Consider the following 18,500-nt stretch of genomic DNA (forward strand, 5'->3'; position numbering starts at 1 on the left):
GGTTTACAAACAAATATCTGAATAAAAATCTGTACATTAAGTGGACTGTATGCATTTGATGAAAGCACATTATACATTTTGTTTTATTAGGGCCTCTAGAAAATATTGATATTTCCATAAAGAATGCTATTTCTATTAAATTTGTGACACTGTAACTTATCTCTGGGTCATCCCGTGGAAGGTTCCCATCTATATGTCTGATACAGAACTTGCCGCTAAGTTAATACAGATGTATCTGTCCAGCCATTAAATTACACAGCTTTGTTATTGTACATTGATTAGTGAAGCCAAATCTACTAAATGCACCAAGTGTGTAACTCTCTGGTGAGTGCAGTAAAAGCTCCAGCACTATATCTTTGTTATGTTAAGCAGGAGAAGAATCCCTGGGGGACAACCAGGCTTCTGGGAACACTCAGACTCCACTGTCATATTGCCTAAAAAAGTCCTTATACACAATCAGAGTAAAAACCAGCCAGCAGCAAAAGTCACATAAAGTGACGCGTCAGGACAGTACAAAGATAATACAAATGAGATGACCGTTAGCAAAAGAAGAAATCAGAAATAATTAGATAACACTTTCCGCTTAATTAAAGAAACTGCAGGGTAAAAAAAGTATATGGAAAGAAATAAAAGAGAGAGAGACAAGGAAATTCTTTCTCAACAAAGAAAAAGCCTGGAGACACAAGGACTCCACCCTAGCTGAAGCTGGGACACCAGGGAACTGAGCAGCAGCTCCAGGAGTAACCACTATATCCTCATCCATCAGTCCCTCCTCACCTCTGCCAGGTAATACATGGCATAGTGTTGTATCACAGTAGTGTCCGCTCACTACTGTGCACTGTGCAGCAATAACACCACACAACAAAGTGTGTAACTCTAACAAAACCCACTGCTGCTGAAGAAAAACGACAACCAGGAACAATTCTCCAATTTCCATTGAAATCCATATCCCAAAAAACACACTTAAAAGCCCCCATTGTTTCCACTTACCGCTTTCTTCATATTGCGCTTGTGCAGCAAAAAATTGCCCTATAAAAAGTGCAAAAACGATACAATTCCTCTTCTGTATTAAATTCATAATGCCTAATTGTTAGACATGTGACTCTTCTTTTTTTTTTGGGGTGGGAAAAGGAAAAAAAAAAAGTTTAGGGTCTTCTGAGCACCATTAAAGCCCCCAGTATCTGCGTCTCTCCCCTCTGAGCTCCAAGACAAAGTCTGCAAACAAGACCTTTTTGGAAGTGTTGCAGCTTTAAATAGGAAGAATGCAGCCTTCTAGCTCTCCTGCCCCTTTCTGCCTGTGCAGGCTTATAGTCATCCAGCCCCTGCCAAGCTCAGGCTGATTAATGGTAAACAAGCAATGCAGAACTCCTCTTCCTCAGACTCTTGTGTGTGGCTGCATGGAAACGCTTCCTATGACAGGAAAGTGTCCATGGCTGCAAGTGTTAATTATAGGCTGTGTCCCCCTGTATTGTAATAACAGGCTTTTATCTTCCTCTGCTGCCCCGTTGTGCGATACGCTGACTTTTTGGGCAGTTTGGTTTAATCTGTTGCTTTACAATTACATAATTAAAGGGTCAGAACCTCTAGGCTTAATTGCGCGCACTTAACTAAACCGTTGTGACAATAGAAACAATCGCACTCAATTGTTTCGCATTTACGCAAGGGAAACGCATTGTGGGGGGAACCTTTAGTGATTTGCAAATGCTACTTACAATGCATGCACACAATAATAATAATAATGATGATGATTTTACTCGCAAGACAGTGAGAACGTGGTTTAATACGATTAAAACTGTATTGCAGACGGACATGATGATAAAAAAATGCATTTAATGTTTTATAACCATATTATTAGAACCAAATCAAGTTTCCTTTATTTAGAGCAATATAAAGGAGAAGATCCAGAGCAGTAAATGCAGTCTTAGGCCCATTGCACCATATATATCTCCATCTTTGCACCATTTCCAGTAATCTGGGCAGGATGTATTAAAATATATCGCCGCCCCTCACCGCCGACCGCAGCGATGCTAATCGCATATGTACTATCATATACAATCAACATCGCAATGCAGTGACAGAGACCCCCCCCCCCCCCCTTCCCTTCCCCGCGATACCTGTCACAAGGTGTGTGGGGGATCTCTGTGGGGTCCGTCACCTCCCAGCCCCAGAAGGTGACGTTTGCTGGCAGTCCCTGGACTCCTCCTCCTTCCCCATGCAGCCGGAAGGAGAAATGGCTGGGAGGAGGAGCTGGGGATCGAGGAGCGGCACCTGGACACAGGTGAGGGGGGATGTCGGCGGGTGCGGCGCTGGTTGGCAGGTGCGGCGTTCAGCGGCGGGCACGGTGCTTGGCGTCGGTGGGGGCGAAAGAAGTCCATAGGCTTCTATAGGGTATCGCCAACCCTTGCCGGCAAAAAACGCACGGCTGGGTCTTAGTACATATAAAAATGCGCATTACCTTTAGTACATCCCGCCCTCTATCCGCTAAGATTTTCTCGTTCTTCTCAGCAACCTGTAAGTAGAATTTAGGTTTGTTGTATTGTAAACAACGTAGAAAGGTATGTATGAAAAATCTGAGGTATTTTATCATGTATTACAGAATTTGGAATAAGGGTGTCTGTACCTGAGCGCTCAGCTCGCATTATCACTGTACACCGCCATTTTCTAGTGCCAATTGGATGCGGTCAATATAATTCGTGGCTGGATCCCGGTCTCCTGGCCGTATGGGTGTGGAGTTTGTATGTCCTCACTGTAGGCGGGATGTATTAAGATACATCGCCGCTTATCGCAGCGATGTTGATCGCATATGTACTAACATATGCGATCAATATCGCAATGTGGTGACGGAGGCCCCCCGCGATACCTGTGAGGTGGTCTGTGGGGGGTCTCCATCACCTCCCAGGGGTCTCCCCACTGCCTACACGCCAGGAAGCAGCAGCAGGCTGCCCCCGGTGCCTCCTCCTCCCCCTGCAGCCGGAAGGACCTCCGACTGCGTTGCTAGGGGGAGGAGGAGATTACCTTCCGGTACTAGGGCTGTCTGGAGGAAAGTATGCCAGGGGGAGGGGGGTCGGCGTCGGCGGCGGTCGGCGATAAGAGGCCCATAGGCTTCTATAGAGTTTCACCCTGGACGGCGAAAAACTGGCGGTAGGGTGTTAGTACATTTGAAAATGCGGTAAAACCCCAGTTTTCAGGGGTTTTACTGCATTTTTCCTTTAGTACATCCTGCCCTGTGTTTGCATGGGTTACCTCCCACACTCCAAAAACATCCTGACATATATTAACGACGTGTGTGTGTTTGCGTATACACATGTAGTAGGAAGTACAGGCAGTGCCAGATTAAGGTCCACATGGGCCTGGAGCTGAAATTTAGGAAGGGCCTATTATGTGCCTCGGCAGGAGGTGTGACAAGCGCTGTGGTGGTGTGATTAGTGATGTGGGTGTGTGACCAGTGTGGTGTGGGTGTGGTCTAAATAGGGGTGTGGCCTGTGCCATGGGTGTGGCTAGCTCGATGGAGGTCAAAGCTAATGCCTACCGTCAACCACTTAATAGTGGCGCTATAACAAGAAAAAGTTTGTAACCTCCATATAATACAGAGCATCAGTGACCACCATATATACAGAGAGCATCTCCGTGACCAGCATTTAATACAAGGAGCATCGCAGTGACCAGCATTTAATACAGGGAGTATCGCAGTGACCGCCATATGATACAGAGAGCTGTATCAATATGCAAAGAAGGTGGAAAGGGGAGAAACGATGGGGCAAAACAGAGCAGGTGTGGAAATATTGGAAAAGAGGGGGGCAATACAGAGGAGATAGGGAAAGGGGAGCAGAGATAGGGGCAAAACAGAGCAAACAGTGAACTGAGGGCTCATGGGACACAGGTACTGATACAGAAACCTTTTGACAGAGACACCACTTACCGACAGACATCTCTTACTGACACAGGCACACTTGCAGACAGACACTGCTTACCAACAGACATACCTTACTGACACAAATACAAATATAGACTCACTTACTTAAACACTTACTGAAACACCTGACACACTTATGAACATACACACCACCTACTGACACAGACTTACTGATACATACCACTTACTGACACCTACACAGACACCTCTTACTGACACAGACACCTCTTACTGACAGATATCACTTATGAACACAGGCACCCCTTACTGACATATTCCACTTACTGACACAGAAACACTTACTGACATACCTTACTAACTAGGGATGTGCACTTGAAATTTTTCGGGTTTTGTGTTTTGGTTTTGGGTTCGGTTCCGTGGACGTGTTTTGGGTTCGAACGCGTTTTTGCAAAACTTCACCGAATTTTTTTTGTCGGATTCGGGTGTGTTTTGGATTCGGGTGTTTTTTTCAAAAAACCCTAAAAAACAGCTTAAATCATAGAATTTGGGGGTCATTTTGATCCCATAGTATTATTAACCTCAATAACCATAATTTCCACTCATTTTCAGTCTATTCTGAATACCTCACACCTCACAATATTATTTTTAGTCCTAAAATTTGCACCGAGGTCGCTGTGTGAGTAAGATAAGCGACCCTAGTGGCCGACACAAACACCTGGCCCATCTAGGAGTGGCACTGCAGTGTCAGGCAGGATGGCCCTTCCAAAAAATACTCCCCAAACAGCACATGACGTAAAGAAAAAAAGAGGCGCAATGAGTTAGCTGTGTGAGTAAGCTAAGCGACCCTAGTGGCCGACACAAACACCTGGCCCATCTAGGAGTGGCACTGCAGTGTCAGGCAGGATGTCCCTTCCAAAAAATACTCCCCAAACAGCACATGACGCAAAGAAAAAAAGAGGTGCAATGAGGTAGCTGTGTGAGTAAGCTAAGCGACCCTAGTGGCCGACACAAACACCTGGCCCATCTAGGAGTGGCACTGCAGTGTCAGGCAGGATGGCCCTTCTAAAAAATACTCCCCAAACAGCACATGACGCAAAGAAAAAAAGAGGCGCAATGAGGTAGCTGTGTGAGTAAGCTAAGCGACCCTAGTGGCCGACACAAACACCTGGCCCATCTAGGAGTGGCACTGCAGTGTCAGGCAGGATGGTACTTCCAAAAAATACTCCCCAAACAGCACATGACGCAAAGAAAAAAAGAGGCGCAATGAGGTAGCTGTGTGAGTAAGCTAAGCGACCCTAGTGGCCGACACAAACACCTGGCCCATCTAGGAGTGGCACTGCAGTGTCAGGCAGGATGGCCCTTCCAAAAAATACTCCCCAAACAGCACATGACGCAAAGAAAAAAAGAGGCGCAATGAGGTAGCTGTGTGAGTAAGCTAAGCGACCCTAGTGGCCGACACAAACACCTGGCCCATCTAGGAGTGACACTGCAGTGTCAGGCAGGATGTCCCTTCCAAAAAATACTCCCCAAACAGCACATGACGCAAAGAAAAAAAGAGGCGCAATGAGGTAGCTGTGTGAATAAGCTAAGCGACCCTAGTGGCCGACACAAACACCTGGCCCATCTAGGAGTGGCACTGCAGTGTCAGGCAGGATGGCCCTTCCAAAAAATACTCCCCAAAGAGCACATGACGCAAAGAAAAAAAGAGGCGCAATGAGGTAGCTGTGTGAGTAAGCTAAGCGACCCTAGTGGCCAACACAAACACCTGGCCCATCTAGGAGTGGCACTGCAGTGTCAGGCAGGATGGCCCTTCCAAAAAATACTCCCCAAACAGCACATGACGCAAAGAAAAAAAGAGGCGCAATGAGGTAGCTGTGTGAGTAAGCTAAGCGACCCTTGTGGCCGACACAAACACCTGGCCCATCTAGGAGTGGCACTGCAGTGTCAGGCAGGATGGCCCTTCCAAAAAATACTCCCCAAACAGCACATGACGCAAAGAAAAAAAGAGGCGCAATGAGGTAGCTGTGTGAGTAAGCTAAGCGACCCTAGTGGCCGACACAAACACCTGGCCCATCTAGGAGTGGCACTGCAGTGTCAGGCAGGATGGCCCTTCCAAAAAATACTCCCCAAACAGCACATGACGCAAAGAAGAAAAAAAGAAAAAAGAGGTGCAAGATGGAATTGTCCTTGGGCCCTCCCACCCACCCTTATGTGTTGTATAAACAGGACATGCACACTTTAACCAACCCATCATTTCAGCGACAGGGTCTGCCACACGACTGTGACTGAAATGACTGGTTGGTTTGGGCCCCCACCAAAAAAGAAGCAATCTCTCCTTGCACAAACTGGCTCTACAGAGGCAAGATGTCCACCTCATCATCATCCTCCGATTCATCACCCCTTTTACTGTGTACATCCCCCTCCTCACAGATTATTAATTCGTCCCCACTGGAATCCACCATCTCAGATCCCCGTGTACTTTCTGGAGGCAATTGCTGCTGGTGAATGTCTCCATGGAGTAATTGATTATAATTCATTTTAATGAACATCATCTTCTCCACATTTTCTGGAAGTAACCTCGTACGCCGATTGCTGACAAGGTGAGCGGCGGCACTAAACACTCTTTCGGAGTACACACTGGAGGGAGGGCAACTTAGGTAGAATAAAGCCAGTTTGTGCAAGGGCCTCCAAATTGCCTCTTTTTCCTGCCAGTATAAGTACGGACTGTCTGACGTGCCTACTTGGATGCGGTCACTCATATAATCCTCCACCATTCTTTCAATGGTGAGAGAATCATATGCAGTGACAGTAGACGACATGTCAGTAATCGTTGGCAGGTCCTTCAGTCCGGACCAGATGTCAGCATCAGCAGTTGCTCCAGACTGCCCTGCATCACCGCCAGCGGGTGGGCTCGGAATTCGTAGCCTTTTCCTCGCACCCCCAGTTGCGGGAGAATGTGAAGGAGGAGATGTTGACAGGTCGCGTTCCGCTTGACTTGACAATTTTCTCACCAGCAGTTCTTTGAACCCCTGCAGATTTGTGTCTGCCGGAAAGAGAGATCCAACGTAGGTTTTAAATCTAGGATCGAGCACGGTGGCCAAAATGTAGTGCTCTGATTTCAACAGATTGACCACACGTGAATCCTGGTTAAGCGAATGAAGGGCTCCATCCACAAGTCCCACATGCCTAGCGGAATCGCTCTGTTTTAGCTCCTCCTTCAATGCCTCCAGCTTCTTCTGCAAAAGCCTGATGAGGGGAATGACCTGACTCAGGCTGGCAGTGTCTGAACTGACTTCACGTGTGGCAAGTTCAAAGGGCAGCAGAACCTTGCACAACGTTGAAATCATTCTCCACTGCGCTTGAGTCAGGTGCATTCCCCCTCCTTTGCCTATATCGTGGGCAGATGTATTGGCTTGAATGGCCTTTTGCTGCTCCTCCATCCACTGAAGCATATAGAGGGTTGAATTCCACCTCGTTACCACCTCTTGCTTCAGATGATGGCAGGGCAGGTTCAGATTTTTTTGGTGGTGCTCCAGTCTTCTGTACGCGGTGCCTGCACGCCGAAAGTGGCCCGCAATTCTTCTGGCCACCGACAGCATCTCTTGCACGCCCCTTTCGTTTTTTAAATAATTCTGCACCACCAAATTCAAGGTATGTGCAAAACATGGGACGTGCTGGAATTTGCCCAGATTTAATGCGCGCACAATATTGTTGGCGTTGTCCGATGCCACAAATCCCCAGGAGAGTCCAATTGGGGTAAGCCATTCTGCGATGATCTTCCTCAGTTGCCGTAAGAGGTTTTCAGCTGTGTGCGTATTCTGGAAAGCGGTGATACAAAGCGTAGCCTGCCTAGGAACGAGTTGGCGTTTGCGAGATCCTGCTACTGGTGCCGCCGCTGCTGTTCTTGCAGCGGGAGGCAATACATCTACCCAGTGGGCTGTCACAGTCATGTAGTCCTGAGTCTGCCCTGCTCCACTTGTCCACATGTCCGTGGTTAAGTGGACATTGGGTACAACTGCATTTTTTAGGACATTGGTGAGTCTTTTTCTGACGTCCGTGTACATTCTCGGTATCGCCTGCCTAGAGAAGTGGAACCTAGATGGTATTTGGTAACGGGGGCACACTGCCTCAATAAATTGTCTAGTTCCCTGTGAACTAACGGCGGATACCGGACGCACGTTTAACACCAACATAGTTGTCAAGGCCTCAGTTATCCGCTTTGCAGCAGGATGACTGCTGTGATATTTCATCTTCCTCGCAAAGGACTGTTGGACAGTCAATTGCTTACTGGAAGTAGTACAAGTGGTCTTCCGACTTCCCCTCTGGGATGACGATCGACTCCCAGCAGCAACAACAGCAGCGCCAGCAGCAGTAGGCGTTACACGCAAGGATGCATCGGAGGAATCCCAGGCAGGAGAGGACTCGTCAGACTTGCCAGTGACATGGCCTGCAGGACTATTGGCTTTCCTGGGTAAGGAGTAAATTGACACTGAGGGAGTTGGTGGTGTGGTTTGCGCGAGCTTGGTTACAAGAGGAAGGGATTTACTGGTCAGTGGACTGCTTCCGCTGTCGCCCAAAGTTTTTGAACTTGTCACTGACTTATGATGAATGCGCTGCAGGTGACGTATAAGGGAGGATGTTCCGAGGTGGTTAACGTCCTTACCCCTACTTATTACAGCTTGACAAAGGCAACACACGGCTTGACACCTGTTGTCCGCATTTCTGTTGAAATACTTCCACACTGAAGAGCTGATTTTTTTGGTATTTTCACCAGGCATGTCAATGGCCATATTCCTCCCACGGACAACAGGTGTCTCCCCGGGTGCCTGACTTAAACAAACCACCTCACCATCAGAATCCTCCTTGTCAATTTCCTCCCCAGCCCAAGCAACACCCATATCCTCATCCTGGTGTACTTCAACACTGACAACTTCAATTTCACTATCAGGAACTGGACTGCGGGTGCTCCTTTTAACACTTGCAGGGGGCGTGCAAATGGTGGAAGGCGCAAGCTCTTCCCGTCCAGTGTTGGGAAGGTCAGGCATCGCAACCGACACAATTGGACTCTCCTTTGGGATTTGGGATTTCGAAGAACGCACAGTTCTTTGCTGTGCTTTTGCCGCAAGTCTTTTCTTTTTTCTAGCGAGAGGATGAGTGCTTCCATCCTCATGTGAAGCTGAACCACTAGCCATGAACATAGGCCAGGGCCTCAGCCATTCCTTGCCACTCCGTGTCGTAAATGGCATATTGGCAAGTTTACGCTTCTCCTCAGACGCTTTTAATTTTGATTTTTGGGTCATTTTTTTACTGATCTTTTGTGTTTTGGATTTTACATGCTCTGTACTATGACATTGGGCATCAGCCTTGGCAGACGACGTTGATGGCATTTCATCGTCTCGGCCATGACTAGTGGCAGCAGCTTCAGCACGAGGTGGAAGTGGATCTTGATATTTCCCTATTTTTTTAACCTCCACATTTTTGTTCTCCATATTTTGCGCACAACTAAAAGCCACCACAGGTATACAATGTAGATGGATGGATAGTATAGTATTACTTATACTTATGGACGACGAGTGACGACACAGAGGTAGGTACAGCCGTGGCCTACCGTACTGCTGCTTAGTGCTTATATATAAATATAATATACTGTATAACGGACCTGGTGGACAGTGTCAGCAGCAGACTGCTAAACTAGTATGAAGAAAGAAAAAAAAACACACCACAGGTATACAATGTAGATGAATGGATAGTATTACTTATACTTATGGACGACGAGTGACGAGTCGACACAGAGGTAGGTACAGCCGTGGCCTACCGTACTGCTGCTTAAGTGCTTATATATAAATATAATATACTGTATAACGGACCTGGTGGACAGTCTCAGCAGCAGACTGCTAAACTAGTATGAAGAAAGAAAAAAAAAACACCACAGGTATACAATGTAGATGGATGGATAGTATTACTTATACTTATGGACGACGAGTGACGAGTCGACACAGAGGTAGGTACAGCCGTGGCCTACCGTACTGCTGCTTAAGTGCTTATATATAAATATAATATACTGTATAACGGACCTGGTGGACAGTGTCAGCAGCAGACTGCTAAACTAGTATGAAGAAAGAAAAAAAAAACACCACAGGTATACAATGTAGATGGATGGATAGTATTACTTATACTTATGGACGACGAGTGACGAGTCGACACAGAGGTAGGTACAGCCGTGGCCTACCGTACTGCTGCTTAGTGCTTATATATAAATATAATATACTGTATAACGGACCTGGTGGACAGTGTCAGCAGACTGGTAAACTAGTATGAAGAAAGAAAAAAAAAAAACACCACAGTGTTTTTCAGGCAGACAAACGTATACTGGACTGGTAGTCACTGTCAGCAAAACTGTGCAGTGTGCACTGACTGTACTCCTGCTATAACTGCTCCCCAGTCCCCACAATTAGGCAGTGTGAGTAGTGCACTCAGCACAGATATATCATGCAGCAGTGCAGCACACTGAGTGAGCACAGATATGGATTGATTGGTGGAGCGGTTTTTTTCAGGCAGAGAAACAACGGATTAAACTCAAAACCCTGCACTGTACTCCCTAACAGCTGCTCCCCGTCCCCAATCCTCCCCACAATTTATAACTAACTAAGTTCTACTATAACGGAGAGGACGCCAGCCACGTCCTCTCCCTATCAATCTCAATGCACGTGTGAAAATGGCGGCGACGCGCGGCTCCTTATATAGAATCCGAGTCTCGCGAGAATCCGACAGCGGGATGATGACGTTCGGGCGCGCTCGGGTTAACCGAGCAAGGCGGGAGGATTCGAGTCTGCTCGGACCCGTGCAAAAAAGGGTGAAGTTCGGGCGGGTTCGGATTCCGAGGAACCGAACCCGCTCATCACTATTACTAACACAAACATTTATTGACACAGACACCATTTACTGACATATGGCACTTACGGACACAGACGCCACTTATTGGCACATACATACTTAATAGTAGATACAACTTAGTGACACAAACACTCCTACTGGCAGGGACTGGGCTGCCATCAGAAATTGTGGGGCCTGGGATGAAAAAAATAGGTAACCCCCCCCCCCCCCCCGACCCACAGAGCCTCACACATGCATATGCTGCCCCCATAGCCATACTTCCCTCTGTCTCTCAGTTACACCGCCTCCACACATTACCCTCTGCCTCAGTGACATGGCCACATTGACCTGTCTCTCAGTGACCCCCCTCGCCACATTCTCCTCTGTCTCTCAGTTACACCCCCTCCACACATTACCCTCTGCCTCAGTGACATGGCCACATTGACCTGTCTCTCAGTGACCCCTCGCCACATTCCCCTCTGTCTCTCAGTTACACCCCCTCCACACATTACCCTCTGCCTCAGTGACATGGCCACATTGACCTGTCTCTCAGTGACCCCCCTCGCCACATTCCCCTCTGTCTCTCAGTTACACCCCCTCCACACATTACCCTCTGCCTCAGTGACATGGCCACATTGACCTGTCTCTCAGTGACCCCCCTCGCCACATTCCCCTCTGTCTCTCAGTTACACCCCCTCCACACATTACCCTCTGCCTCAGTGACATGGCCACATTGACCTGTCTCTCAGTGACCCCCATAGCCATATTTCCCTCTGTCTCTCAGTTACACCCCCTCCACACATTACCCTCTGCCTCAGTGACATGGCCACATTGACCTGTCTCTCAGTGACCCCCCTCGCCACATTCCCCTCTGTCTCTCAGTTACACCCCCTCCACACATTACCCTCTGCCTCAGTGACATGGCCACATTGACCTGTCTCTCAGTGACCCCCATAGCCATATTTCCCTCTGTCTCTCAGTTACACCCCCTCCACACATTACCCTCTGCCTCAGTCACATGGCCACATTGACCTGTCTCTCAGTGACCCCCCTCGCCACATTCCCCTCTGTCTCTCAAATACTGCCCCTACATTCCTATCTGTGTCAGTGACACCCACACATTTTCCTGTCTCTGTCTCACCACGGGTGCGGTATGTAAGGTCGACAGTAAGTAGGTCGACCACTATTGGTCGTCAGGGATGCTAGGTCGACAGGGTCTTTAGGTCTACAGGTCAAAATGTCGACATGATTTTTTGATGTTTTTCTGTGTCGTTTTCTCCGTACAGTGACCGGGAACCCCAATTAGTTCACCGTGTCCCCTCGCATGCTTCGGGCTAGGTTACTATTCCCAATTGTAGTCCATATGGATCATAAAGTATGAAAAAGTTCAAAACAAAATGTTTTTTTTTTAAACTCATGTCGACCTTTTGACCTGTCGGCCTAGAACATGTCGACCTAAAGACCCCGTCGACATAGAAACCATGTCGACCTACTTATTGTCGACCAATAGTGGTCGACCAAAACATTGTCGACCTACTTACTGTCGACCTAAAGACCGGATCCCCTCCCCACATTTCCCTGTCTCTCAGTGACCCCCCCAAAAAAAACATTCCCCTCTGTCTCTCAGTGACCACGACACTCACACTCACATTCCTTCTGTTTCACCCCCCTCACACACACATAAACACACACACACACACACACACACACACACACACACACACACACCCCTCTCGGCAGCAACATTGATATAAAGGTTCTCACCAGTGAAAAGATGCTGGCTGCCGAGCACTCTCCTGGCCCACAAATGTTGGGCTGCCAGGTTGGCTGGTTACCGGGCCATATCTAAGCTGGAAGATAAGCTCTGCGCGGCCAGGCCAGAGCTTAAGTACAGTGTCAGCCCCTTACTGTAAGAGCCAGAGGGAGCCCCACTTTCTATCCAGGACAGGTACTCCTGTCCAGCAGTTCCCCCCAACCCCTGACGCAACCCTGGACACGGACACACCTTACTGACAGATACCACTTACCTATACAGACATCTCTAATGGACACAGATAGCCCTTACGAACACAGAGACCTCTTACTGACATAGACACCCCTTACTGACAGACACACTTACTGACACAAACACACTGATATAAACTTACTGACACACACACTTACATACACAGACACTCCTTACTGATACAAACACATTTACTGACAGATACCACTTACTAACACAGATAACCCTTACTGACAAAGACGCCACTTACTGACACAGATGCCACTTGTTGGAACATACAAACTTACTGGCAGACACGTCTTACTGACATAGATACAACTTACAGACACAGACCACTTACTGAGACACCCCTTACTGACACATACACTACTTACTAACAGATAACACTTATTGGTACATACATACTTACTAACACACAACCCTTACTGACACAGATACAACTTACTGATACAGATACCGCTTACTAACACAGATAAACTAACTGTCTCAGACACCACTTACTGACAATTTATATATAAATGTTTTCTGCACTAATGATATATAGCAGCTCAAATTATAATAATAAATGTGTGGTAAAGAATGAGCGCTTATGTTTTAATGTGGCACCTGTGAAAAAAAGTTAGTTATTAGTAACAAATGTTTACAGCCATTTATATAAGCCCTTTGGCGGTGTAGTACACAGACTTGTCCGGAATTTAGACCTAACTGTCCCTACCTTACTGATGGCACGGGATTCCTCAGCCTGGTGTAGAAGCGGCTTGCCGTGGCTTGCTGGTATAATCGCGTTTCACTACCGCTGCGTCCAGCGGGGGAGACGTGCTGCAGGGAAGTTGAGCAGATGACGTCACTCGGCAATTGCTGGATCCGCTGGACGTTAGTTTGTATAGATCCTTTGTGTTACCGCTTATCCACCACGTCTCCCCCGCTGGACGCAGCAGTAGTGAGAGACACGATTATACCAGCAAGCCACGGACAGCTGCTTCTACACCAGGCTGAGTAATCCCGTGGCCATCAGTAAGGTAGGGACAGTTAGGTCTAAATTCCGGACAAGTCTGTGTACTACACCGCCAAAGGGCTCATATAAAGGGCTGTAAACATTTGTTTTTAATAACTAACTTTTTTTCACAGGTGCCACATTAAAACATAAACGCTCATTCTTTACCACACCACTTTCTGACAGACACTACTAACTGACACACACAACACAAACTTACTGAAGCAGTCACCACTTACTGATAGACATTACTTACTGGCACACACGCACAACATAGGCACTACTTACTGATACACACAGATACAACACAATACTTACTGACACAGACACAACTTACAGACAGACACTACTTACTGACACACAATGCAAAACTTACTGACACACATACCACACAAAACGTACTGATACAGACACCACTTACTGACAGATACTACATACTGACACACACGGCACAACACAAAACTTACTGACACAGACACCACTTACTGACATAAACTACTTACTGACACACACAACACAAAACTTACTGACATACACTACTTACTGACATGTACTACTTACTGACTGACACACACAACACAAAACTTACTGACATACACTACTTACTGACACACACAACATACTACTTACTGACACACACAACACAAAACTTACTGACAGACACCAGTAACTGACAGACACCAGTAACTGACAGACACTACTTACTGACACACACACACACACACACACACACACACCACAAACTTACTGACACATACCACTTCCTGACACACACACACGCAACACTTACTGACACAGACACCACTTACTGACACATACACATGCACACGCACAAAACTTACTGATATTGACACCACTTACAGAGGAGGAGACCTCAGGGCCTGGTGTGGCTTGCAAGTCACCTAAAAGACAGCTCTCCCAAAATACAGCAGCCCCTCCCCAGACCATCACCCTCTTTCATGAAGCTTTTTCCTGTTGGGAAGCTGCAGCGGGGAGGGTAAGTAAAAGCATGCATTTTGGATTGGTAGGGGGCGGAGCCTCGGGCCGAATGGGGGCGGGGCTTCGGGCGGACCCGGGGGCGGAGCCTCACATCGATACTGCAAGGAAAGCCAGGTTTAGTGCCGTGGTGGGGTGAATGGGCAGCCGGAGGTGAGTGCGCTGCTGTGTGTGATGACAGGAAATATATTTTTTCCTGTCAGCACTGGCCGCACTGCAGAGAACTCTCTGGGCCTATTTTCATTGGGGGCTTGGAGCTGCAGCTCCATCCGCCCCATTGTTAATCCGGCCCTGAGTACAGGGCGCGATTCAGACCGGATCGCTGTTCTGCGAAATCACACAGCGGCCGAATATCAAATGACTGTGCATGCCCACGCACCGCAATGCGGACTAATGGCGACAAACAGCAACAGGATGGTGCGAAAATTTGGATTGCATGGCCGATTGCATGGCCTGATTGACAGGAAGAGGACGTTTGGGGGTGGTAACTGGCTGTTTTCTGGGAGTGTCAGGAAAAACGCAGGTGTACCCAAGCGTTTTCAGGGCGAGTGTGTGACGTCGGCTCCGGCCTGATTTCCTCACACTGGAGGAGGAAGTATTGAGCTACGCACACACTGCACAGAATGGGGAAAACATTCGATGGTGAGTGTGATGGGAACGGTGTTGCTGCTGTCCGCTGACTGAGGGGACTTTTCGCATGGCGTACCCATACAATCGCACACTTGCACGGGGCGAATCTTCACTCCCCCTGAGCGGCGACTATCTGATCGCAGGACAGTGCAATTTGCAGCACGGTGATCAGGTCTGAATTAGGCCCATAGATTGTAAGCTCCACTGGGTCAGGGACTGATGTGAATGACTGAAATAATCTCTGCTAAGTGCTGCGTAATATTATTACAGTTACTTATATAGCGCCAGCATGTACCGTCCGTTGCCCTTTTCTATTGGGAACCGGTGTGCGTCTGACTGGCAGCATCCTGTGCAATAGTTCCATTTGCAGCTTGTGTGTAGAGTTGGAAGTTGGGGGGACGGGCAGGGGCAGACTGTCACCACGGGTGATAACAACACAGTCCCCCAGTGCACGTTCCTGTCAGTTCTGCCCAGGGCTCAAACCGCACCACCATCTGTACTGGGGCTTCTAGGTGCTCACACCGGCGTGTTGCTGTGAGACAAGCGTATAGGTTTCACATGACGACTATAGAGAAAAAAATGACCATGAAGGTTTCATCTGCCATTGTCAATAAGAGAGAATATCTGGAGGTAAAATCCACTGTCACACTGCTGCTTCCATTTATAGACTGAGGTGCTCATCAAGAGATGTCATTTCCATCAAATTGCTATCGAAAAATGTCCCCCCTGGAAAAAGGTAAAATGTGCTAACCTGCAGAGCTGACATTGTGACTATGTACAAGACCAAGAAATTGTACCGTACAGCGGTCATGTATTATTATTATTATCATCGTTTATTTATATGGCGCCACAAGGGATCCGCAGCGCCCAATTACAGAGTACATAAACAAATAATCAAACAGGAAAACAGCGACTTACAGTTGATGACAGTATAGGACAAGTACAGGGTAAATAAACATAGTTACATCAGCAGATGACACTGGAATAAGTATCAGGTGGCAGAAGACTGCTGGATGTGGTACAGTTGAAGATTATTAAAGTAAGACAAAGTATAAGCACATGAGGGAAGAGGGCCCTGCTCGTGAGAGCTTACATTCTAAAGGGGAGGGTAGACAGACAGGGGTGAGACAGATGGGGTACATAGAGAGCGTGGAACAGAGGTTTAGGATGAGATTTGGCTGGGTTTGGTGAAGAAGTGGGTCTTGAGAGCCCGTTTGAAGTTTTGTAGAGAGGCGGAGAGTCTGAGGGGAAGAGGTAGGGAATTCCAGAGAAGTGGTGCAGCACGTGAAAAATCTTGGAGGTAAGAGTGGGAGGAAGTAATCCGTAGGCAGGAGAGTCGGCGTGTATTAGCAGAGCGAAGAGGACGGGTGGGAGTGTAGAGGGAGATAAGGTCAGAGATGTAAATGGGAGAGTAGTGGGTGAGGGCTTTATAAGCAAGTGTGAGAAGCTTGAAATGGATTCTGAAAGGGAAGGGGAGCCAATGAAGGTCTAGTAAGAGAGGAGAGGTGGACGTAGTGCGTTTGGTGAGGAAGATGAGCCGGGCAGCAGCATTGAGGATAGATTGGAGTGGAGAGAGGTATTTGTCAGGAATGCCAGTCAGGAGGAGATTACAGTAGTCCAGTCTGGAGATGACCAGTGAGTGGATAAGAGTCTTAGTAGCATCCTGGGTCAGAAAGGGTCTGATACTGGAAATATTTTTTAGATGAAAACGGCAGGTTTGTGAGAGGGGCTGAATGTGTGGTTTGAAGGAGAGGGAGGAGTCAAGGATTACTCCAAGACAGCGCACTTGGGGGCTAGAGGAGATAGTAGTGCCATCAATAGATAATGAGATTGTAGGAGGTGAGGTTATGCGGGAGGGAGGGAGGGAAGATGATCAGCTCGGTCTTAGACATGTTAAGTTTAAGAAAGCGCTGTGACATCCAGGAAGAGGTAGCAGAGAGACAGTTGGAGATACGAGTGAGGAGAGCAGGGGAGAGGTCTGGGGAGGAAAGATAGATTTGAGTGTCATCAGCATAGAGATGATATTGGAAACCAAAAGAAGTAATGAGCTTACCTAATGAGGACGTATAGAGAGGGAAGAGAAGAGGACCAAGGACAGAAGCTTGGGGTACCCCTACAGTTAGTGGAAGTGAGGGGGAGGTGGAGTCATGAGAGGAGACAGAGAATGAACGGTCAGAAAGGTAGAAGGACAGCCAAGAGAGGGCAGTGTCACGCAGACCAATGGAGTGAAGGATTTGCAGTAGGAGAGGATGGTCCACAGTGTCAAAAGCAGCAGAGAGATCCAGTAGAATAAGTATAGAGTAGTGGCCCTTAGATTTAGCAACATGGAGGTCATTGCATACTTTTGTAAGGGCAGTTTCAGTTAGAGATGAGCGGGTTCGGTTCCTCGGAATCCGAACCCGCCCGAACTTCAGCCTTTTTTGCACGGGTCCGAGCAGACTCGGATCCTCCCGCCTTGCTCGGTTAACCCGAGCGCGCCCGAACGTCATCATCCCGCTGTCGGATTCTCGCGAGACTCGGATTCTATATAAGGAGCCGCGCGTCGCCGCCATTTTCACACGTGCATTGAGATTGATAGGGAGAGGACGTGGCTGGCATCCTCTCCGTTTAGAATAGATTAGAGAGACACTTGATTTACTAATTTTGGGGAGCATTAGGAGTACTCAGTACAGTGCAGAGTTTTGCTGATAGTGACCACCAGTTTTATTTATAATCCGTTCTCTGCCTGAAAAAAAACGATACACAGTCACATACCATATCTGTGCTCAGCCTCAGTGTGCTGCATGATATATCATCTATGTATATCTGACTGTGCTGAGTGCTCACTGCTCACACAGCTGAATTGTGGGGGAGACTGGGGTGCAGTTATAGCAGGAGTACAGTGCACACTTTTGCTGCCAGTGACCACCAGTATATTGTCTGCCTGAAAAAGTTAAACACTCCTGTGGTGTTTTTTTTTTTTTTTATTCTATAGTATAAACGCATTCTCCTGACAGTGTCCAGCAGGTCCGTCAATCATTATATTATATAAATATTTACCTACAGTAGTGTTATATATATTTTTTTTTCATCTCTATCATCTTTATCATCTCTATATTAGCAGACGCAGTACGGTAGTCCACGGCTGT

At 47.5% G+C, this 18,500-nt stretch overlaps 1 protein-coding gene across 1 annotated transcript in view; it reads right to left on the minus strand.

The window, feature by feature from the left end:
• COL5A2 (collagen type V alpha 2 chain) overlaps positions 1-1,348 on the minus strand; it is a 266,184-nt gene extending 264,836 nt beyond the window's left edge. The window contains exon 1 of the mRNA XM_063932735.1: positions 991-1,348. Within this exon, the coding sequence (XP_063788805.1) occupies positions 991-1,078 (88 nt within the window). The 5' untranslated portion in view covers positions 1,079-1,348. The remainder of the gene's footprint in view (positions 1-990) is intronic.
• Positions 1,349-18,500: the final 17,152 nt, after the last annotated feature.

The sequence above is a fragment of the Pseudophryne corroboree genome, chromosome 7 (genome assembly GCF_028390025.1).
Source record: "Pseudophryne corroboree isolate aPseCor3 chromosome 7, aPseCor3.hap2, whole genome shotgun sequence".
Taxonomy (NCBI): domain Eukaryota; kingdom Metazoa; phylum Chordata; class Amphibia; order Anura; family Myobatrachidae; genus Pseudophryne; species Pseudophryne corroboree.